Source organism: Prenolepis imparis, unplaced genomic scaffold, assembly GCF_030444845.1.
Source record: "Prenolepis imparis isolate NDT839.2.m4 unplaced genomic scaffold, iyPreImpa1.0 SCAF_1, whole genome shotgun sequence".
NCBI lineage: Eukaryota > Metazoa > Arthropoda > Insecta > Hymenoptera > Formicidae > Prenolepis > Prenolepis imparis.
The window spans coordinates 1,183,500-1,209,609 of NW_028141159.1; the positions used below are offsets into that span (position 1 = coordinate 1,183,500).

Sequence of the window (26,110 nt, forward strand, 5' to 3'; positions counted from 1 at the left end):
ATCCTCGTTTTCTATCATAATTTCATCGCAACACAAGATACAATTTCAAGAAGCGTCGAACATGTGAATACTTATATTATTCTAAGGCTGCCTTTGAGAAATTTTGAGAAAATTCTCTTAAAAGAAAAACTAATATAAAATTTTAAACAACACTCCTTTTGACCATTCAATGTCAGTCACAAAGAAACGGAGACTGACCTCTGTCAATTTAAAAATATTACTAACTAATCAGTTGACATTCTTAGATAATTCATCGAGTTAAATGATGACAAATTTTCGTCCTAATAACAGTTTCAGTTTTAGATCTTTATTGCAGTACACAGTCTATTGGAGTATGCTTTATACATTTGTTTCTAAAGGAAATAAATGTGATTTATATTATTAGCAGCATCATCAAACATGTGTTCGTTTAACTGTGAAAATAATGTACAAGCGATTGTACAAGATCATACAAAACCTTTGAGCACAAGCGAGCGGGAAAATTGAATTCAACAGGAATCATATATCGTTAAGTTATTATCTATAGAGAATACCTCAATAGTTTTTCCGTTGATTCACAAATCTGAACGATAGATTCACTGGGAAAAAAATAGACTTCTGTTAGTTTTAACTTCTATAAGACAGTTCTGTTTGAATTGTGCCAATTTTTGAAAATTTTGAGTACTTAGAGCATTTCTGCATGTTTTATATCAGACAATAGGTTTTTCTTTATTTATTTTTTCACAGCCCAGCTGGCAATATAATCTACACATGCTCTTGAGAAGATAGCGAATTGAGAAAAAGTAATCAATTGAGGAAGTTGTGCAATTCTTTTAAAAAATGTTTCCTTGCTTTATTTTCTTCGTTATATTGTTCTTTATATATGATATTTTTTTACTGTTCTCTGATATTAATCATTCAAAATCGTTCGAACATTATTTATTTGATCAATTTGTTATCCTGCAAAAATGAGAATGAAAAGAAATGAAAACGTGAATGCTTTAAGCATACAAAGAAATAAAAAATCATACAAAAGTAAAGCGTGTTATATATAAAAACGATTATTATAGATATGTACAACATAGATATATATAGACAACGCATTATATGAATTATAATCGAAATAAAATTTTCGTAATATATTTAATCATGTTTGACCTGTATCTATTCTGTCTTCTACTCCTGAATCGGCAGCTTGCAGTTAAACGAATAAGGCCATGTGCGCAATAAAGAAAATTTTAGAAATAAATATTAAATATTAGGAATAGGAATTACTTGAATTTTAAAATAATATAACATCGAAAAGACTCTGATATACAAATATACAAATTCGGGTATAAAGGATATAAATTACCTACTATAGGGCTAGTAAGAGCCCTTTATATCCGAATTTTTATTTGTATCAGAATCTTTCCGATTTTATTATTTTAAAATAATTCTTATTCCTATAATAATATTTAATATTTATTCCTAATATTATTTTAATATTTATTTCTAATATTTTTTCTATTGTGCGCAAGGCCTTATGCAAGTAAATTATGCAGGTATTTTTGAAGAGTTAAACTTATCTTAAACATATTTATTGTGTGAATGCAATTGCACGACTACAAAATATATTTTTTTATTACTCATTATATTTTTTATACATTTCCTGTTTATTATACTCTATATTTTATGCAATGTCTTTCCTAATTTAATGCTTGACAATATATTTGATTAATAATTGAGGGTTAATGAAGTCAGAAAATTTGTAACATAACTTTTTTCTATTAAACGAAGAATTAGAAGAACATTATTGGTATTAGTAATATAAATAGAATGATAGTGTATAAATAGAATAAATAGATCGATAGTGACTATCGATGACAAACGACGATAAAATTGATTATTAATATCGATCAAAAATGTCAAAAATTGTTTGGTCAAAAAAGCGATTACATCTATAACATTATTTGAGGTATCATTCGCGGTTAAACGTTCAAAAGTACGGTCGTCTCAGTCGGCTGTGCTTCAGGCAAGATTTCCACCCGAACGTATTCAGATATTTCAGAAGGTGGGAGCTAAGCAGAAAAAAATTTATTTTATTAAAAATCGGAGTGTGTGTGCGTGTGTGTGTCTAGAGTTGCAAAGCTCAACCAAAATCAAACGTAATTGGAAAGTACATACATATGCGAAACTCAGAACACACGAATCCTCGCGCTTTTTTCGCAAACATTAGCTGAGGCATTTGCAATACAGGAAAGTTTATAAGTAATGAGGAGAGAAAAAGAGGGAAATATTAAGGAAGAGAGTGATGATGAGCGAGGAGAAACAAGAAGATAAGATACATTTCGTAAAGTAGTACAAGGCGATGCACGATAAAAACTTTATTCCTTTTCTTTAATTATCTCTGTTTCTTGCACGGTCGACTCGAGTAGAAATTTTCATTCATACCAAAATTTTCTGTCTATTATTTCTTACTGTCATGCAACTGCGTCGACGCAAGCATTCTCCAACGTGTTTCAAGATTAAAACAAAAATCATCATTTCACTTGTGACATGAAGTGGCAATTATTGACAATGACAAATATGTATATGCAGCAATGTTCCGGTATATTGAAAGGCTAAACATATGTATTATAAACATGATAAAATAAAACTTACAATGTACAATTTTCACTGTTATATAATTTGACGATTATCGAGTTACAAAACCGTATAATGAAAAACATACTTTGAAGGAAATTAAGTTGTAATTGAAAAATAATCTTATGTTATCGGTTTGCATGTTTGTGACATTTAATTTACAAAAAATTGTTTTCCCTAAATTACTTATAATATTTATAAATATTATTTAAATATAATTACCTATAAACATAATTTATTTATAACTTGCCATTTTTGTACTGTTTCTTATGTCTGTGTGTTTAAAAAAAACATTATACATTGTATGTTTTAATTATTATTATATTATAATCTATCAAATCACGTAGTAATAACGTTGTAATATTAGTGAAACAAGTGATTTCGAATAATAGTAAATGTATATTATGAAATAAGCTAATGTAAAAGCAATATTTACAATATTTTTTAATCGATATTATATCGACAAATTATTGAGCAATGACTTTGCTCCATGCATAATTATAAAAATAAATATGATCAATTTATTTGTACATGTTTGATAATACTCACCAAATGCAGAATTGTATCTTCTATTTCGGTTTTTAGGGTTTCGATAGTTTCGAGACAACTCTTGAAATTAGGTCTATCGTTCGCTATATTCCAACAACTTAGCATCAACTTGTATAATTTTTCTGGACAGTGATGGGGTTTCAACAACTTGTTCCCTGCACACACATGCCTTTTTACATTGCAATTGTCTATGTCAGCATAGGGCTGCTGACCCAATGACGTAATTTCCCACATTAGTACTCCGAATGCCCAAACATCGCTTTGTGAAGAAAATTTTTTTTCCTTCAAAGATTCCGGTGCCATCCAGCGAACGGGAAGTGGGGTTCCTTTTCCCTAATTTTAATACACAATTTTAGTGCACAATTTTAGTTAAATCTTTTATTGAAGTCGTCTATTTTTTTTAATCAAACATTACGCGCGTGCAAATTAATTCATCTACCTTCCTTTATATACATATAGGTACAAATATAAAAATAGTTTTACACTATAATATTTTTGTTTACATTCTAGTCAGTTTAAAGATATATAATATTATAACAAGGCAAAAATAAAAAAATTGTTTTAACTATTTTAAATAAATGCATTTACCATGCGGTAATAGTCCTTTTCGTAAATATCTCTAGCCAATCCGAAGTCGCTGATTTTGACAATACGATGTTCGCGATCTCTCGCCGATATTAAGCAGTTACGACACGCAAGATCTCTATGCACATAGTGCTGTTCTTCTAAATAGCGACAACCCCGAGCAACATCTTCGCACATGGCGAGCAAGTCTTTCAGACGCAAAGCATGCGGATCTGACGGTTGCAATGCCCGACTCTCTCTCAAATAAGTCAGTAAATCCCCAGCTTCCATTAATTCCAATATAAGCCATGGTGAATCCATGGTTTCATTACAGATACCCAACAATCTCAGCACATGTATATGGTCAAAGTGGCTCATAATCTTGGCCTCTTTTATGAATTCGTTTTTCTGTTGTGCGGTAGAATCTTCTCGTAACACCTTTATGGCAACAAGCACTGTTTTTGATATTTCTAAAATTTCGACGATTCCTTGATATACCTGCGACATATATCATGATCAACACAAATTGATAGAGTGCATGCTAAAAATGTTTATATTATTTAACATTTTATGAAAAATTTTGATTTTTGCAATTCCTTATAATAAAAGTATGCCTTTACATCAACATTTTTTAATTAAAATATTAATTTAAGTAAAATAATTCGAGATTATTTTAAAAAAATAAGAAATTAGCACCTCTCCAAAATTGCCGAGGCCTATAAGCTTCCCTAGCGTAATTTGCTTTCTTTCGATTTTGATTCGTGGAAATTCATCCAGATCATTTTGCAGGTTAAAATAGTGCATAGAATTTGGTGCAGAATTCACGGAAGATGAATCTACAGTTATTGAATATTGATTTAATATCTATTATTTAAAACGAAATTATTTTATATTTTTTACGTTGGCATGCTGTTAGATAAAAAGCATTATAATACTCTTATCTAATAATATATAGCTAATATATATAGCAAAATTTGAATCAATAAATAAACTAACTTTTCAGAAACTCTTTATATACATATGTTAAATCTAAAATAATTCTCAATTAATGTCCTAAATTTATAACAAATATACTTACAACAGTATATGTAAAAAGCGCAACATGCAGTGATTGCCACACAGCTGAATAATACAAGCATGTAGATCATATAGCTAGCTATAATTGATTTTATGGTAGATTCTGTTAAACCAACGATTGCGCTTGATTCGCTCCATACTCCACGTCCGTAAGCGTTTTCAGCTTGCACGCGAAATCGATATTTCTGATTCATGTCTCTCGTTGTTATCCAGTAATTATTTGTTCCGTTGTAGTATAAATTCCAGTGTTCGTGCTTGTCAATCTGATGGCTTTCTTTGTAATTATTTTCGAGAATTAAACCCTCTAGTCGATATAAAGTCACTTGTAAATCGTAACATTCAGCAGGTTCCCATTTTAAATAATACGTGAAATTTGGAAGTATCGTTGATACAGGTATCCCAGGAGCACTTGGTACATTACCTTTGTTACACAAGAGTACAGTTTTTAATTTCTTTGTTTTATTCTAGGATATACAGTTACTTATAAAACATTTTACTTAAAACTTTTCATTTAATTAAAAAAATTTTTAATATTATATTAATAATTCCTCAAATTAAATCTTCCTTGATTGACGTACCATCTACGTCTGGCTTTTTTTTACTAGCTCGTTAAAATTCAAATAAAAAACAAATATTTTATAATAAATAAAAATCTTAATCATTACAGAGCGTATATTACATCTCGAAATTTTTTGTTGGTTATTAAAAATTTAGAAATATATAATATTTACGACTACTTAGAATTGGCTTAGCCAGCATAATAATGAGATTGATTTTATCTTAAATATTTCTGTTTCGCGTACAAAACCTCTCTCTCTCTCTTTCTCTATCTTTTCAAATAGAATTTAATAATATTTATATTCTTTATGCTGTTAAGAGATATTTCTTTATATTTAATTTTTTTATTTTCTTGAATTTGTGTAAAACTAAATCATTTTGTAAACAATTTTTTGTAATTCGATTTAATTATATATATATATATATATATATATATATATATATATATCCTATAAAAAACCTCACAGAAGTAAAAAAATAAATTACGCCAACTACATAAAAAATTTTCCAACTGCTACGTAACAAAAAGTTTGAAAAAAATAAAATAGGTGAGATCAATAGAACTAGAGTCAAGTATAGTAAATTGCTACAAATTTATAATAGATACTAAATAAAAGTATAATAAATTACTATCAATTCATACTAGATACTAATTCCTAAAACACTTTTTGTATAATGTATAAATTAAAAGAAAGTTTTATGCAAATTTTAATTCGTATAAACATAAACGATATTCAGATCGAAGTAAGATAAGAAAACTTGGCGTGTCCAGGCCACATTCCGGATAAGCTAATTACAATTAGTAGCGCCTCGACATATGTAGTGACTCTTAACGGTCGGATTCATTTCTTTTTATGTACTTGACGTCAGGACACTACCGCTTGATAAAGTATAAAATCTTTTAAATAATATACAAAATTAAATTTTTATTTTAATATAATATCTATGAATTACAGTTTTTTATTAAATTGATCTATTATTATAAATAATTTTTTCGTTACTTATGTTTTTCCTATAAAACTGTATAAAATATACATTAAATGTAAATATGTTATTTATGTAAATGAAAATATTTAATTTTTGTATTTTTGCATTAAGCTTTTAATTATTTAGCAAATATAAAATTTATTTATTATAAAATATAAGCTTGAGTGGCGTTTAAATACGACCCGCGCACGCCAAGTTTTCATATCTTACTTCGGTCTGAATATTGTTTATACGACTTAAAATTTGCATAAAACTTTCCTATTATGAATTGATAGTAATTTATTATACTTGGCGTTAGTTGTATTGATCTCACCTATTTTATTTTTTTCAAACTTTTTGTTACGTAGCAGTTGGAACATTTTTTATGTATTTGGCGTAATTTTTTTTATCTCTGTGAGGTTTTTTATGGGATCTCACTGCTTTTTGCTTTGTGTTTTTACATTCTGGATACATTTGTTTGTTTTTCGTTTTCGATTATATCGATTATATAGTTATGATTGCGTGCTTCACGACGTAGTTGATTATAGTTATATACACAATCGTAATCTATAAATAATTAAAATTCGATAATTAAATAAGAATCGAAGATAAAAGAATTAAAAATGATAGAAGAAGAAGAAGTAAATGTCATCTTTAAAAACATCAATTTTTTATATAACATTACTATTTTATTTAAAAAATTTCAAATAATAGAAAGAGTTTTCGCTTACTGATAATTCCATCACCACCGATACCGTCGCTGCCGAACCAGCCGATCCTCATCTCTTTGTCTATTAAAATAGACGAAGTAATATTTTAATATTTTATATATGTATATATATTTATTCATATATATGTATGTACATACCAGGTGTCCCATTTTAAAGGACCCACTCAAATATCTCATTGTCAGAAACACTGCGTTAAATCGAAAAATATTTCCTACAAAAGTTGTAGGGTTTCGAGGGGGACATAACATAGTAATATTCATTTGACCTTGGGCGGCATCTCCAAGGTCAAGTGAAGGTGAAAATTTGAAGGTGAGAAGGTGAATTTTGAAGAAAATAAAAAAATGCTTCAGATAAAAGTTGTTCAAATTAATTAGTAGAAAAAGATGTTATAATAAAAAATATGGGTTTCCATTTAAAAAATTTATTCTCACCTTCACTTGACCTTGGAGACGCCGCCCAAGGTCATATGAATATTACTATGTTATGTCCCCCTCGAAACCCTACAACTTTTGTAGGAAACATTTTTTGATTTAACGCAGTGTTTCTGAGATATTTGAGTGGGTCCTTTAAAATGGGACACCCGGTATATATACATATATTCAATATTCAATATATTTTTTAAATATTATTTTTATATATTGTTATATACAATTTCTTGCAATTTATATCAGTAGATTTTGGGATTATAGACATGTCTGCAAATTAATTCTTACCGATAGCCTCACGATAATTCTTTATATAATTCTGGAAATCATTAATGTCATTGATGTTGATGTTTGGTAACAAGTGGTCATCAACATTGAGCGATGAAATATCCTGTGGGATGGATGCGATTTCCTTTTGGATGGAAGCGATTTTCTGTTGAATGGAGATATCCTGCGTTAGATGGATAGTAAAAGCTAATAAGAATTTATAATTATAGCAAATAAGTCTAGGAAAGCCTGATTCTCTTCGATTGTCGAAACAGTTTTTTCGAATAAGTCAGTTTTTATATTAGATTAATTGAGATTAATTAATAACAACAGTTTCTTCAAGTAAGACTTTAGTTCAATTATTTATTTTATGAATGCAATTGTTATCACTGATAATTTTAAGATTTATATTTTAATAGTAAATATAATTTTTTATTACTATTTCTTGTAGTCATTTTATAAATTTATCTAAATTCCTGTATTTAAAAATTTTATTTTTTTTTTTATTTTCTCTATTTTCTTATTTAATTTCTATTATTATGTTCCACAAATGAATTTTGAAGAGCACGATGCCATAAACTTTCGACTAAAATGTGTATCCCAATAATATATATAAAATATGTATTGAAATATATGTATCTTAATTAAAATATATGTTTACGTATACATATACATTGAGTGATAAATAACATTAATGGACACATTGCAAATGATAGTTATTATTTAACCATGGGCGTCCGCAGAGGAGAAGGGGGGCAAGAGGGGGCATGTGCCCTCCCTTGGAATCAGTAAAAAAATTTAGCATTTGCTTTCCTTTTGAATAAACACTGCAATTTATTTGCATATTTAATATATAAAAATAAAAATAACAAAAAATATAAATTAAGAAAGAAGAGAAAATCAGAATAAGAAACAAAAATAATTTTAATCATGCCCTCCACTGGAAAAAATTTTGCGAACGCCCATATATTTAGCTATAGTTATATGTTTATTGACCTTATAAAAATATTTGATTGAGATCAAGTGTATCGAAATGTATATATTGATCTTCTACTCGGAATTTAGTAGTTGTATCATTATAAAAACTTTTTTACATTGATTTTATTAATTAAAAATCATTTATTGTAAGTTTTATATTAATATATATTAAATTAATATATATGAATATTTTGAAAAATAAAAATGTTTCAGAAATTATTGAAAAATCGTGTAAATAAACAAAAGTATCACATATGTATTCATCAATGTAGCAGAGAGTAAACAGAATCTTAACAAAATCGTTAATGTTAAAAATTCTTTTTCGTAAATATAACAATTATGACAACACGTATTACGTTAAGTTTTAATATACTGTCTTAATTATTATGTTTAATTTTATACTATATAATGTCGATTTTAAAATGAACTTTAATGATTTAAATGTGATGCAAAATTAACAGACGCTCTCTTTATATGTATTTATATATATTTTTATAGCATCAAAACTTTCGCTACGCATTGTACAGTTTTAATTACACAAGAAATTTATTATTTACAATATATAACTTTAAATTTTCTTCATAAAAATATCTCTTATCTGCATTAATTTTAGATCAAAATACATGAAAATATTTTATCTGGAGACTCACTTCAAAATCTCCTTCATTTATTGAAGGTATTTCGTCAAGGAAACTCTGTGTTTCAAAATCCGGCAAAATCTCGAAAAACTCGATCGCTCTGGTTAATATTATCACTTTTAATAAAACACATAATATTTTTAACATTCTTAACACACAATAATTTTCTCCTCTTGTAGATGTTTGTACCATGAATTTCTATGTAACACTAGATGACGTGGAGAAGTGCGTTCCACTTTAAATGCCCGACAGCCATCTTTGATAAAGATAATATGTACTTTTAAACAGTTCAAGGTTAATCTCTCAAATAGTAGTAATAATATGAATACTAATTTGAAGGATTTTTATAATTCAACGTAGAAGTTACAATATTATATTAGGAATGTTATTATATTACTAAAATAATCTCTAATATTTACTACAATATATTTACTTGAATTGAAATATAAATTGTACATGTTACAAATATATACAACTTTGTTTTTTAAGTAGAAGAAAATGTAAATAGCAAGTGAAAAAATGTGCATAAAATATAAAACTATATAAAACTAAATGAAGGATATATAGAAAAATGTATAAAATACGTATTGTGTAAAGGATAAAATTTAAAAAACGATAATTTATATTTAAAATTTATTTCATTTTCAAATTTTTTACAATAAATATTATAATTAATAAATTAATATATTATAAACTAATAAGTGTTGTAAATAAAATACGTTGTTATTAAAAAATATTTTGAATATAAAATTTGTATATCTACTCGTAAATCAAAATAGATCCTTGTTTTCCATCATAATTTCATCGCAATACAGATACAATTTTAATACAAGAAATAATCGAATAAATGTAAATATTTATATTATTCTAAGGCTGCCTTTGAGAAAATTTCGAAAAAATTCTCTTAATAGAAAAATTAGTAAGAACTAGCATAAAATTTAAAATAATACTCCTTTGTGACACGACTCACTGTCTGTCACAAAGAAACGCAGACTGGCCTTTGCCAATTTTAAAATATTACTAACTAATCAGTTGATTTCTAGATAATTCATTGAGTTAAGTGATGACGAATTTTCGTCTCAAGAGCAGTTTCAGTTTCAGATCTTGTTGCAGTCTACCCAAGTATGCTTTATTTGTTTCGAAAGGAAATAAATGTGATTTATATTATTAGCAGCATCATCAAACATGTGTTCGTTTAACTGTGGAAATAATAATATACAAAGCGATTGTATATAAGATCATGCAAAACCTTTGAGCACAAGCGAGCGGAAAAAAAAATTAAAGTTAAAAAGTGGATTTTTGGTGGAAATGGGTGAATTTGTTTTGTTTCGCTTTTATTGATCTTCTCATTCGCATTTTTATATATTCAACTTATTTTGTATTTAACAAATTATTTTAAAATGTAAATTTCATTGGCTATAGTAAGAACCAGACGCGGATGGCAGTGCGTCATTTTCAAGGAAGAAATAATTTTCTTTGAAACTGATTAGTTATGCAGAGAGCACAAATTTGTCTTTTGATAGGATACCAAGAAATTAAATCTCAATTATTCCTTGGAATCTGGCTCTTACAATTAGTAGCCGTTGGAGTTTAAATATATGTATCACATTGAGAGTCTTACTAAAATCTTAGTTGTTTATTTTTCAAAAGGTTTCCAAATAAATATTATATGTAATGCATTATTTTTAATAAGAAAGTAGTAATTAATTTTCAAAATGAATAGCTCGCCTATTACACTATATACTTTGTGACTATATATACCGTTCTATTATTATATATACATATGTAGAAATTATAAAATTGTAACACTTTTTTGCCCTCCCTAGCATTGAAAAAATTAAAAATGATCAAGCGACTAGCGACTCTCAGTTGTTTAAATAAATGTGTATTTTTGATACTTTTAGTTATATGTATAAATGACATATTATATATATAGAAATAAATAAAATTGTTATATTTCTTGTTTCTCTACTTTGAATTCGACATTCTAATTTATATTTTACATTCATAATTTACAAATATTTATACTATTTACATTTATAATTTAGAAACATGTGGATGTATAATTGTGTAATGTATTAAATACTGTGCAAATCACTGTTTTAAAAATTTGTTTTTATTGTGTTTTTGGGAACACAATCAAATAAACATCGGATTTGTATTTTGATGAAAATATTATTTATTTTTTTGTAGTAAATTTGTTAACGTATACATATACATTGAGTGATAAATAAGATCCGTTCTTTTTCACTCTGTTTTTTTTTTCATTCTACATTTAAAGGAAAATGATAAACTCTGAACTAGTGCAGTCACAGTTCAGCTAAAAAGAACAGATCTTTAGCATATCAATAGCACATGCCAGACAATGCGCATATTACAGGCCTTCAGTCTAAATCATTGAGAGCAATTTATTGCACGAAAGTTCATTGTACTGATCATCTACTTCGATATTTAGTAGTTTTGTCACGTATGCAACATAATTTAACTCAAAAATATTTTATATTGATTTCATTAAATGAAAATAACTTATTGTAAGTTTTATATAAAAATTAATAAATATAAATATTAAAAAAATAAAGTAATAATAAAATATGTTATAAAAATTACAGAAAAATTATGTAAATCATGTAAATAAGTAAAATATCATATATTTGTTTATCAATAAATTAAATTAATAAAATCATATTAACGTTAAAAATTTTTATTCTTAAATATACAATTGTCACTATATTAAGTTTAATTTTGTAGTATAATATCGATTTTTAAATGTGTGTGACGCAAAAATTAACAAACTTTATATATATTTTTATAGGATTAAAATTCTTTCGCTATATATTGTGCAAATTTAATTGAATTTATAATTAAATCTATAATTAATCTGAAATTTGTAATTTATTATTTATAATCTATTATTTGTAATATAACTTTCAATTTTCTTCATAAAAATATCTCCTATTTACGTAAAATTCAGATCAAAATATGAGAATACTTTTTCTGGAGATTCACCGAAACTTTAAGATCCTTCAAATTTTTCGAGAATCCCGTTCTCGTTAACATTATAACATTAACTCTTTTAATGAAATACATAATATTTTTAACGTTTTTAACATAATAATTTTCTCTCTCTTGTAGATGTTACGTATCGGCTTTCGCGCGGTTCTCGACTAATGACCAGCAGGTTTCATACTCAATGATACAAATACCCTAATTGTGTCGACGTGTCTTAATGTTTCTTGATGGATTCTTAATAATACATCGAGTTCTGTATGTATGTACGTGCGTGTGCGTGTGTGTTGGTGTGTGTGTAAATTACGAGTTTTGTTTTTGAATGTTACTCTTTAAGACTTTCTCAGGATCGATTATAATGATATTTTTTATCATCAAATTATAAAACTGTTCATAAATTAGTATTAGTATATTTTCCTTGATTAAATATCCAATGTGAAGTAATGCGTATAAAAGTATAATTGACTATATTAAAGACTATATGTATTAAAGATTGTATTAATACACGCGTGTGTAATCAATCATCTTTCATATTTTTCAAGTTATATATATAGAAAAACGTTCAAATAATAAAATCAAATAATAAAAAACGAATAATATATTATTAATAATTATAAATTATAAATTATAATTATACAGTATGAATGTAAATTTACTTTATCTCTAATTAAATCGCGATTTAATTTTTATTAATTTATAATTGAGTATACAATAAATAAATTATTTTGCGCCTTATTGTAAACTCGAATCTCATTGCCATTTCTTACCTTTTTGTTTCTCTAATCACGAGAACTTTTTAATTATACTTTCTTTATCTTTTGCCGAGTAAAAATTGGTAGATTTGTTAAACGAAAAATAAATACAGGTATTATTTTTATGTTTTGTAATAGTAAACTTATTTATCATTTATAATATGTGTGCAGTATCAATAAATCTATCTTGCAATGTTGCTGTTATTTACAGATTTTAAGTTCTAAATTTTAATCAAATATCTATATGCAATTTCAAATTACTAAGTTTATAGGGACATTAATTGTCGCATCTTTCAATTTAAACATTAGACCATTTAAATTGCATGTATTAAAAAATTATTTAGTGAATTATTATCTCTTTTTAAAGAATTATCTATGACATGAGGCTGCACATAATTATAAATATATATTGTACACTTTTTTGATTTTCTTTATTTAAAGATTATAAATATAAATATTATATTATTTTAAAATGTAAGGAAATGTAATACCAAAAACTAAAAATCTAGGAAAAAAGTTTAATTAATACATATTAGTTTATAGTTAAAAACATGTAAATTAAGTGCATAGTGAATTTTAATAAATGTAAACAAAACTCAAATATTATGTACATATCCAATGTATTATAAAGAGAACAAGTTAAATATATATACATCGAATATAAGATTATTCGATATAAATCATTTTCTATTCAGTAACATATACATATAGTTCTTATGTTTATCTTTAATATTTATGTATGCATATCTGGATTAGAATAAATGTATTAGAGTTATACAAATAAATTATGCAGGTATTTTCCAAGAGTTCAACTTATTTTAAACATATATTTATTGAATGCATTTGCACGACTACAAAATATATTTTTCTATTATTCATTATATATATTTTTTATATATTTCCTGTTTATTATACTCTATATTTTATGCAATGTCTATCTATCCTGATATAATGCTTGTCGATATATTCGATTTGGTTTGAACTGTTTATTAAGTGAGAAAATTTGCAACATGAATTTTTTTTATTAGACGAAGAAATTAGACGAACATTATTTTTTGGTAGTAATATAAATAGAATGATTGAAGAGATTATCACATTACATTGTATTCAATAGTGACTATCGATGGCTTGACAAATGACGATAAAATTGATTATTAATATCGATCAAAGATGTCAAAAATCGGTTAAAAAAGCGATTACGTCTATGACATTATTTGAGGCATTATTGGCGGTTAAACGTTTAGAAGTACGATCGGCTGTGCTTCAGACAAGATTTTCCACCGAAATGTATCCGGAATTAGAGGGCGACTAAGACATAAAAAAATGCATTTTATTAAGAATCGGAGAGAGGGGGGGGAGATATATATATATACATATATTTGTTGGCTCGAACATTTTTCAATTATATACGATAATCGTATTCTATATAGATTTATGAAGATCGACCAAAATCAGACGTAGTTGGAAAGAACACATACGAGTCTCACAACACAAGAATTCTCATACTTTTTTTCGCAAACGTTAATTACGACGTTTGCAGTACAGAAAAGTTGAAAAGTAAGCGCGGAGGAGAGAGAAAGAGGAAAAGATTGACGATAAAAGTGATGATGAGCGAGGAGAAACAAAAAGACAAGATATATTTCGTGAGGTAGAGTAGTAGAGGCGATGCACGATAAAAAATTTTTACACACGGATACGTATTTCTGGAGTAAAACAAAAATCATCACTTGACTTGCGATACAAAGTGACAGTTGTAAACAATTGCAAATATATTGCATATTCCTATATTGAAATATATATATTGAAAGGTTAAAGGAGTGTATAAAAATATTATTAAATAAAGCTTACAATATATGAATTTCACTATTATAATATAATATAATATGATGATATCGAAGTTATGAAGCCGTATGAAAAACATGCTTAATTCGTAACAGAAAATTAAGTTGTAATTGAAAAATAATCTTATGTTATCAGTTTGATATTTAACTTGCGAAAACTAATATGAACATAATTTAGGCATAATTAACTATAAATATAAATAATTTATAACTTTCTGTTGGCTGTACTGTTTCTCATGTCTATGTGTTAAAAAACATTCATTATTATATATAATGCAGAATGTTAATATATTTAACATTATATAATAATAATTTATCTAACATAATCACGTTATAATATTAGTGAAACAAATGATATCGAATAATATTAAATGTATTATGAAATTTGAGTAATAAAAAATCATTATTTTTATAATATTTTTTAATTGATTATATCGACAAATTATTGCTCCATGCTATGACTTCGCTCCACATGATTATAAAAATAATTATTATTAATTTACCTGTATGTTTGCTATTATTCCACGGAATTAGCATTGCGTCTTGTGTTTCGACTTTCAGGATTTGTATATTTTCAAGACAAATTCTGAATTTTGGTCTTTGATTCACCACATTCCAGCACCTTAGCATTAATTCGTACAATTTATCTGGACAGATACGAGGTTTCGACAACTTGTTCCCCGCACGCACATGTTCTATTATTTTGTAATCATCTATGGCAGCATAGGGCCGCTGACCAAATGATGTAATTTCCCACATTAGTACCCCGAATGACCAAACATCGCTTTGTGAAGTAAATTTTTTTTTCTTCAAAGATTCCGGTGCCATCCAACGAACAGGAAGCGGAGTTCCTCTTTTCTAACATAATTTTACAGTGCAGTTAAATCTTTTACCAAAATCGTTGATTTTTGAAGCAAAAGTTACGCGCATGCAGATTAATTACTTTATCTTCTTTTATGCACATATATATACAGATATAAAAATAATTTTACATTATAAATATTTTTGTTTACATTCTAGTCAGTTTAAAGATGTATAATATTATAACAATGCAAAAATAAAAAAAGGTTAAATAAATGCAGTTACCATGCAGTAATAGTCATTTTGATAAACATCTCTAGCTAGTCCGAAGTCGCTGATTTTGACAATACGATGTTCGCGATCTCTCGCCGATATTAAGCAATTTCGACACGCGAGATCTCTATGCACAAAGTGCTGTTCTTCTAAATAGCGACAACCCCGAGCAACATCTTCGCACATTGCGATTAGGTCTTGTAGACGCAAAGCGTGTAAATCTGACGGTTGCAATGCCCGACTCTCTCTCAAATAAGTCAGTAAGTCACCAGCTTCCATTAATTCCAATATAAGCCATGGTGAATCCATGTCAAGACAGATGCCCAATAATTTTAGCACATGTTTGTGGTCAAAGTCTCTCATAATCTTGGCCTCTTTAAAGAATTCGTTCTTTTGTTGCGGGGTAGCACCTTCTGGTAACATCTTTATGGCGACAGGCATTGTTTTCGACTTTTTCAAATTTTCGACGGTTCCTTGATATACCTGCGACATATTTCATAATCAACACAAATTGATAGAGTTGCATGCTAAAAATGTTTATATTATTTAATTTACATTTTATAGCAAATTTTGATTTTTGCAATTGTTTTTATTAAAAGTGTGCTTTTACCTCAACATTTTTATATTAAAATGTTAAAAATAATAATTCGAGAATGTATTTAAAAAATAAGAAATTAGTTATACCTCCCCGAAATTGCCACTGCCTAGAAGCTTTCCTAGCGTAATTTTCTTTTTTTCGATTATGCCTCGTGCAAATACGTCTGGATCACTTTGCGGATTAGGAGCGTACATAGGATTTAGTTCAAAATTCACGGAAGGTATTTTATTTACAATTGGTGATTTAATATCTATTATTTAAAACGGAATTATTTTATATTTTTTACGTTGTCGACATGCTGTTAGATAAAAAAGCGTTATAATACATTTATCTTTAATAATATATAGCTAATATATATAGCGAAATTTGAATCAGCAAATAAACTAATTTTTCAGAAACTCTTTATATATATCATATTTAAAATAATTTTCAATCAAAGTCCTAAAATAACAAATATACTTACGACAGTATAAGTAATAAATGCAATAGATTGCAACGGTAGCCACATAGATTAATACTACTGACATGTAGTATATGTAACTATTATAGTATTGCATAGTTGATCCTTTGGTAGAATCTGTTAAAGTTAAATTAACGATCGCGCTTGATTCGCTCCATACTCCACGTCCGTAAGCGTTTTCAGCTTGCACGCGAAATCGATATTTTCGATTCATGTCTCTCGTAGTTATCCAGTAATTATCCGTTCCATTATAGTATAAATTCCATTCATTGATTTTGTCAGTATGATTACCTTCTTTGTAATTATTTTCGACAATTAAACCCTCCAGTCGATATAAAGTCACTTGTGACTCGTGAGATTCAGCAGGTTTCCATTTTAAATGATACGTGAAATTTGGAAGTCTCGTTACCGTAGGTATCCCAGGAGCGCTTGGTACATTACCTTTGTTACACAAGAGTGCAATTTAAATTTCTTTGTTTTATTCTAGGACATATATTTACTTAAAACTTTATTATTTATACCATGTGAATTTATAAACGCTCGTTATATATTTATTATTTAATTTCTCAAATTTAAGATATTTAAAAATATTATTTAAAACATTTTTAAAGTAAATATATAATATCATAATGTTTTTATTTACTTACCGAGCGTTTCGAAAGTAAATCCTTCATTAGGCGGCCATATAAAGTCTTTTATGTACTCGGGGTAACTCAGGATCAAACGGAATTTATACAGAGTTTGTGGTAGTAAATTTTGTATATAATATATTACTTTGTCATTATTCCACTCAGTGTTATTCGCGATTTGCCACTCCTTCATAGCATCATTTTTGTATTCAAGTATGAAACGAAATTCAGTGTGGATCGTCGTATTAATGCTAGGAATCCACGAGATATTCATACTGTTTGTACTGACTCCGCTCAACTTTAAATTGTTTGGTCCCGACATGTAGAATGTTTTATTTGAACTGTCAGTGTATAAACTGGAAAAGTTGTTTACATACACACGCACGTATATCTTATATTTATATTTAGGCTCCAGTTCAATTATTTTGAAAATCTTGCCATTTGTTGTACGTTCGATTTTAGAAACGTAATTTATGTCTCTATTTTTGTCTGTGCTATTTGATAATTGTGTACATATCACGAGATATATCACTTTAACGCAGTTTAGTTTCTTGGGTGGCATAGAATGGACTATGACTAGAGTATTCGTTAGAACTTGAACCGTCACATCTTCCGGCGCGTTTAACTTGCCTGGAGCAGTTGTCAGTTTCACATCGGAGCCGAATTGCAAGCCCATCGATAACTTGTCGACATAAAAATTGCTCAGTGCCAAATTTAGCGTATACTCTGTGAACGGTGTTAAATTCTTGATTTCATAATACCATTTGTATGTCTCTATGTTAAATTGTTCAATCTTGTTACTGTTATTGTCCAAACATGTTAAATAACTCACGGTGATGTTATATATTGTGGTGGTTAAGTCGTACTTTTCACATCCGTCATTTAGAATCGGTTTCGGAAAGCTCACCTCAATACTGTTTGCAGTTGTGAGCACTTCTTCAACACGATAATCTTCCATTTTAGGTGTAAGACATATCGTCGGGGGATATAATTGTAAAGATTTATCAAGAGGTTTTAATTGATAAAAAGAATTAAGGTAGGGATTATAAATAGTACCTTGCACATTTATGTTTTCAACACTTTCAAATGAGTTTTCTTTGCTCTCGAGAAGAGCATACTTTTTTTTTATAATATAGATTATGTTGACGAAATCATTGTACAAGTAAATATTTATCCCATCAATCGTTAATTTATCGAAATTTGTTTCATTTTTTCTAGCTCTTAAAATCAGATTACATTTGTAACCACTAATATCCGTTACGATTAAATTATTTTCCAATATCCAATACATTAATGGCTTGTCAACATTCATTGTGTCAATCTGCATGAAGGATGATCGTTCTAGTTTGTATTGGCATATATGATTTTTCAAAATGACTGCTGTATTTTTTCCATTGAAGTCCGATCGCATTATGATATTTTCTTTTTTATCCGAATTAAATCCTAACCAGTACAAATATCTAAAAAAATATGCACATTATTCACTACTTTTAAGACATTATTGTTATACTGTATATCAGAAATAAAATATGTGATTATTTAAATTTTTTACAATTCTGTATGAATTTATGATTCCATGATAACTTATGATTTCTAATATAAAATCTGCATGTTAAATTATGGAAAATTATAGAACAACACAAATCTTTAATTAAAAGAGATGAAGTTGTTAATTTTTTTTAGATTGATTAGATTTAATGTACCTTGTATACGGTAATATTTGTAAGAATGTTACAACCATAGAGTTCTGTGAGATTCTAACGTGTTTTTCTATGCTTTTTTGTTGCCACAATGTTAAGTCTAGTTTCATAATTTCAAAGGTCTCTCTGTCTTCATAGCTGTTGCTAACACGTTGTGTCCAATAAAGATTTCTATGAATCCAATCAAGGCAAAGATTGGTCGCTTGCTCCTTGAGTTCTGCTATTTTTGTGTAGTTTAGATTCATTTCGATTGTGTTTGGATTAAAGTCTGTTGTTATTAGTTCATTATATATAGTGATCCCATAAATTTTATGTTCTAGTGCCGAGTAAACGATTTCCACTAACAATAAGTGATTATTAATTCGAAAGTCGATCTGTAAATCTATATCCAATACATAGTTATTCCTCCACCAGGTGAGGTGTAGTAGAGGTATCGGATTCTCATGCGTGGTTGATACGTTGATGAACTTGGTGTAAAGGCCAGCACCAAATTCGTTATGCGCTTGTACTTTGAAGTAATAGATTGTATCAGGTTTTAAATCGTATACTTTGTGTTGCAATGTCTTATTTGGGATAATATCGATGCTGCTTTGAATTGTTTGATTCAAGTTCTCGAACCACTGGATCCTATATTTTTGTATCACTCCATTTGTAAAATTAGGTTTGTTCCATCTGTAAAGAAAATGTAAGATATCTTAAACTTTTTATTTTTAACGAATTTCTGACAGAGTCAGAAATTGTTGTATGTATATACAAGCCCATGTAGAGTATTATAAGCTAATATCTAAAAATATATTTTCAATCAAAAAAGTTTATTTCTAACTACATTAAGTCCCTCTCGCTTCTCTTTCAAGGGGATTAACTTTATAATTTAAAAAAAAATAGAACCTTCTAAAATGTTACATATTTAGATTCTAAATATATCTCTTTAAAAAATATACTTTCATTAAAAATGAGAAGCATTTAAACTTTTTGTAGAATGCATTCAAATTTTTTTATAGATACAAATATGTAACATTTTATAGGAGATTTTATTTAAAATTATAACATTACCCCTTGTCCCCCTTGAAAAAAGATCGGAAACGACTTTATGTTTAAAAAGGTCCCTGGAATACATAACATTTTTTCATAAACAACTTTTTTGATTGGAAATATATTTTAGAGTTATTAGCTTATAATTAATACAAGGAAAACGCATAATTGTTTTTAAAGATATACAATTTGCAATATGCAGTTGCACTTCTTTTTCTTAAAAAACATACGTTTTCCTTACACCAATTGATTCGTCTAATTATTCTATGTATAAAAGTATTAAGATAAAATTATTGAAAACTAAATATTTTACGAGATATTTTGTATTTTATATCAAAATATGTAAAACACACTAAAATATAAAATATTTCGTAAACCGTTTAATTTTTTATTATTTTATCTTTATAATTTTTTATACTATTTACATAAAATACTTAGGATAATTCCATTAAAAAAAATTGAATTAATCTTAAAATAACCTTGAGAAACGCCATCCAAAGTCAAACTGATAAGACTAAAAATAGATGTTTTTAAACTATAACTTTTGTATGAAACATTTTTTTCGAAAATGCGTAGTTTTCGTAAAATTAAGAGGTTTCGACATTTTTTGTACACCCTGTGTATAGGATAGAGCGGGGTCGAAGATAACAGGAGGCGAAAGTAACAATTCAAATATCGGCTGTACTTCCGAAAACCTGACACCTCTGATTTTTATGGGGCTTGGTATACTACTGTTGTTGGGTGCGCTGATCACAAATATCAATATGAAAATCACCGACAAGGTCATCTTCAAGGTCAAACATCGAAAAAATTATATTTTTCTGCATTATTTCAGTTAATCTCAATTTTACAGAAAAATGCTTCAAACCAAACTTGTAGCCCTTAAAAAAATACATCTTTTATGTTCTATACATTTTTTTTGTAGAACAATTATTTTCTGAGTAAAACGTCATAAATGTATCATAGTTTTCAGGGGGGGGTTTGGGGGGCGCAGCCCCCCATTAGGCACGATATTTCATTTAAACTAATTTAAGTTGTGTTTGAAACCTTTTTTAGGAAATATACAATTTTTTCGATGTTTGGTTCCTTTGGCGGCCACGTGGCGGCGAACGATGATAACGCAACCCGAAAGTCAAAAGCTGCACATTTTCGTATTTTGCACAACATGGACTAAGCACAATGTTGGGTGAGTTAGGTTAGGTTAGGTTAGTTTTCAGAGGGGGGGTTTGGGGGGCGCAGCCCCCCATTAGGCACGATATTTCATTTAAACTAATTAAAGTTGTGTTTGAAACCTTTTTTAGGAAATATACAATTTTTTCGATGTTTGGCCTTGAAGATGACCTTGTCGGTGATTTTCATGTTGATATTTCTGATCAGCGCACCCAAAAACAGTACTATACCAAGCCCTAGAAAAATCAGAGGTGTCAGGTTTTCGGAAGTTTATCCCAAATATCTTTATATATGTATATAATTTTAATTTTATTTAACATAAGACTTAAATGTTATGATTTTGATAAGGTGAAATGAATATGTTAGCTTGGGGTATTAAAGTTTTTTTTCATTATAATAGTTCTACGTTCTTCTATAATCGAATTCTAATGTCAAATTGTTACTTTCGACTTCTCGTTTTACTCTGTATACAGGGTGTTTTTTTTTATCTTTGACAGTCAAATATCTCGATATCATGTAATTTTTTAGAAAAAAAATATTTCAAATAAAAGTTGTAAGGTTTCAAGGGGGAAAGATTGATTAGTTTAAAGAAAAGACATAGTTATTAAAAAAAAAAATATGTATAGCTGCTAGTTGTAAATTACATTTTTTTTTTAAACAACTATGTTTTTTTTACACTAATTAATTCTTCCCCCTTGAAACCATACAACTTTTATTTGAAATATTTTGCTTCCTCATAAAGGAAGCTGTTTTCGTGAAAAAATTTTTTTTTCATATTTCAATGCCAATGTGTTTAGAATGTTCCAAAACATCGAAAAATAACATTTAAAAAAAATGTCCGTATGTGTGTGTGTATGTATGTATGTGCCCACCCATGTTTTTTTAAATTTATATATCTCAAAAATTATTTAACTTACAGCGCTCCAATTTGGCATACAAGTAAAGTATAACAACACTTTTATTTACTGTCATTTTTATAAAAATTCATATAGTGTTTCATTTTTTATAAAATTTTGAATTTTTTTAGAAAGTCTGTAGTTGCTCTAACTTCCGTAAATTTTAAGATATCGGGATAAATTTTTTTATGTAAATAAAATACTATTAAAAGATTGTTGGTATTGAATTTGACGAGAATCGGTGAAAGGATTTATTTTTTATAAAATTGTGAATTTTTTTAGAAATGTCTGTGGTTGCTCTAACTTTTGTAAATTTTAGGATATCGAGATAAATTTTTTTACATGAATAGACTATCATTAAAGGATGGTTGGTACTGAATTTGACGAGAATCGGTGAAAGAATTCGATTTTTATAAAATTTTAGATTTTATGAAAAATGTCTGTGGTTGCTCTAATTTCCGTAAATTTTGAGATATTTGGATAAATTATTTTACATAAATAGACTATCATTTAAAAATGTTTGGTATTGAGTTTGGCGATGATCGGTGAAAGGATTCATTTTTTATAAAATTTTAAATTTTTAAGAAATGTACATTTTTATTTCTCGCAAATTTTGAGATATCAATTTTTTTACACGAATAAAGTACCAATAGAATATTTGGTATTGAATTTAACAAGAAAAGGGTGAAAGGGTTCATTTTTTATAAAGTTTTTATAAAATTTTTTTAAAAAATTTATGTGGTTAATATATCTTCTGTGAATTTTGAGATATCAGACAAATATTATTACATAAACTTTTTTACATAAATAGAGTATCATTAAAGGATGTTTGCTATTTAATTTGACGAGGATCAGTGAAAGTTTTTTTTTTATAAAATTATTAATTTCAAAAAATGTTTGTACATGCTTTAACTTTCGTAAATTTTGAAATATCGAACTTATCGAACTTTTGAAAATTTCATTAAAGAATGATTGATATTTAATTTGGGGAGAATTTTTAAAATGGCTTATTTTTTATACAATTTTTAATTATTTTAAAATTTAAAAAATTTTTTGAAAGTTCTGAATAAAATATCATTAAAGCTTGATTGATATTAAATTTGTTGAGAATTGGTCAATTTCTTTTAATTGTAAATTGACAAATTATACAACATTCAGAACACAGTAGCATAAAAATCTTCAAAAAAATTTTTTTAAGAAGATATTTTTTAATTATATATAGGGTTTGCTAGTATATTGGAAAAAATTGTGCAAATGGAAATTTGCACATTGCTTCCTCACCATTTTATTTCGCTAATTAAGATGGTTTTTCAATAATGCTTTCCTCATAGAGGAAGCTTATAACTTGCACATTGCCATAATTGAAAAACCATCTTAATGAGCAAAATAAAATGGTGAAGAAGCAATGTGCAAGTTAAGCTTCCTCTATGAGGAAGCCATAATTGAAAAACCATCTTAATTAGCGAAATAAAATGGTGAGAAAGCAATGTGCAAATTTCCATTTGCACAATTTTTTTTTCTATATTTACATGATATTTGACCGTCAAAGATAAAATGGGACACTCTGTGTGTGTGTGTGTGTGTACAGGGTGTCCTATTTATTTATTATATGTATATGTTGGTAAACTTCAAAGAGAATGAAAGAATACGATCTAAGAAATTTGATTCTTTACCTGAATGTCACAATAATGTCTTTTTTGATTAAGCTATTGCCGAAATCCACGAATGCTCTAGGAAATGTTGGCTCGCTTGGAATGTTTTCTGGTGACGATGTGGTGTTTTCCTGGAGCGCTGCTTTTAGAAGCATACATAATTATATGTATACAAAGATCGAATATAGGGTGTCTGGTAAAGATTGTGCCAACCCTCGTGAACAGATAAGGCACAGTAAACTAAACAGAAGCTTTGGCACAATCTTTACCCAGCCACTCTGTGTATACGTATACGTATATACACTATACATATACTATACATAGTCGATTTCTGTCCACTAGAAGTAACTTATTTAGTATACCATAAATTTACATGATATAGATTATCTAAAATAAACAAAAATCATAATTATATCACTACTAGCCCATGAGAACATTTTGAAAACGGCCTTATGATATAATCCAATAATTATTCTGTGATATGCGTTTTCTAATGATGTATTTAATTCTGTCTCTAGTTTACTTACCATTCGATATTACAAAAATATATTGTTACAAATACAATTCACTATTCTTCTTTTAGAGGTTTTCATATAAATGTCAATATATGTACAATTTTGAAATTTCTAGAAAGATTTACTTATACATATATGTATATATATATATATATATATATATATATATATATATAATACATATATATATACATATATACATATATGTATAAGTAAATCTTTCTTCAATATATGTACAATAGAAATAAAAAAGATAAACATACAAATTAATATATAATCAATATTGATTTTTAAAATAATGGAATAATATAATGTCTTCGTGTTTTTGAAACTTTTATTTTCTTGTTAGAAACATAATTACTACTGCTAAACAAAAATGAATATCTTGTATAATAATAAAATGGAAAGCAATTTTCAGCGATTTTGAATATAAAAAAATATTACTAACACTTTAGTGAAAGTCTCTCTCATGTAAAAATCATATTTGAATTTCATTGGATTAGTGAGAGCCAGGAAAATTAAATCTTCCTTGAAATTGTTGCACTACCATCAGGCCTTTTTTTACTAATTCGTTAAAATTCGAATATATAAAACAAATATTTTATAATGAATAGAAATCTTTACGATTACAAAGCGTACATATTATATCTCGAAATTTTTTTTCATCATTTATTAAAAATTTAGACATATATAAGCTTTACGACTACTTAGAATTGGCTTATTATTGTTAGCCAGCAAAAGAATGAGATTGATTTTATCTTAAATATCTCTGTTTTGCGTACAAAAAATCAATATTTATATTCTTTTTGCTGTTGAGAGATAATTCTTTAGATTTAATATTTTCATTTTCTTGAATTTGTGTAAAGCTAAATTATTTTGTATACAATTTTTTGTAATTTGATTTAATTTTATACATATCATTTTTATATATAACTATTTCCTGCAATTTATCGGTAGATTTTGGGATTATAGACATGTCTGCAAATGAATTCTTACCGACTTTATTTTTCGCATTCACACTATCAGAATAATTATCGACAGATTCGATGTTTGATGATACGTATTCGTGATTACTGCTGAACTGGAAGGATAGGCTACCCTGTTGGATGGATAATAAAAGCTAATAAAAATTTATAATTATAGCAAATAAGTCGTGGAAAGTCTGGTTCTCTTTGATTGTTAAAACAATTTTGTCCACTAATAATTCAATTTTTTATTAATTTGAGATTAATTAATAACAACAGAGTTTCTTTAAGTAAGTAACTCAATTATCTTTTTCACACGAGTGCAATTGTTATCACTGATAATTTTAAGATTTATATTTTAATAATAAATATAATTTTATATTATTACTTTTTGTAGTCATGAAAATTTTCTAAATTCCTGTATTTAAAAATCTTATTTTTCTTTTATCTTTCTATTTTCTTA

At 27.4% G+C, this 26,110-nt stretch overlaps 2 protein-coding genes and 1 long non-coding RNA gene across 4 annotated transcripts in view; 1 reads left to right on the forward strand and 2 right to left on the reverse strand.

Moving 5' to 3' along the window:
* The window catches only part of LOC145941233 (uncharacterized), a 179,505-nt gene that overhangs the window by 77,765 nt on the left and 75,630 nt on the right, over positions 1-26,110 (forward strand). The window lies entirely within an intron of this gene.
* Positions 1,529-9,585, reverse strand: LOC145941063 (proto-oncogene tyrosine-protein kinase ROS-like). 2 transcript variants are annotated; one of them, XM_083046872.1, is made up of 8 exons: positions 9,370-9,585; positions 7,763-7,907; positions 7,050-7,109; positions 4,796-5,215; positions 4,414-4,553; positions 3,742-4,215; positions 3,154-3,486; positions 1,536-2,039 (listed from the first exon to the last, which is right to left on the reverse strand). In XM_083046872.1, the coding sequence occupies exons 1-8, from the start codon at positions 9,547-9,549 to the stop codon at positions 1,950-1,952; spliced, it is 1,842 nt and encodes a 613-aa protein (XP_082902998.1). In that variant the 5' UTR covers positions 9,550-9,585; the 3' UTR covers positions 1,536-1,949. The 2 variants fall into 2 exon arrangements, with proteins under 2 accessions (XP_082903005.1, XP_082902998.1); XM_083046879.1 differs by lacking the exon at positions 7,050-7,109 and having other exon boundaries at positions 1,529-2,039.
* LOC145941100 (proto-oncogene tyrosine-protein kinase ROS-like) lies at positions 13,968-25,775 on the reverse strand. Its single transcript, XM_083046927.1, has 9 exons — positions 25,679-25,775; positions 24,189-24,306; positions 19,421-20,089; positions 17,736-19,177; positions 17,092-17,529; positions 16,715-16,878; positions 16,043-16,513; positions 15,460-15,814; positions 13,968-14,423 (listed from the first exon to the last, which is right to left on the reverse strand). Exons 3-9 carry the CDS (start codon positions 19,660-19,662, stop codon positions 14,413-14,415), a joined length of 3,123 nt encoding a protein of 1,040 aa, XP_082903053.1. The 5' UTR covers positions 19,663-20,089; positions 24,189-24,306; positions 25,679-25,775; the 3' UTR covers positions 13,968-14,412.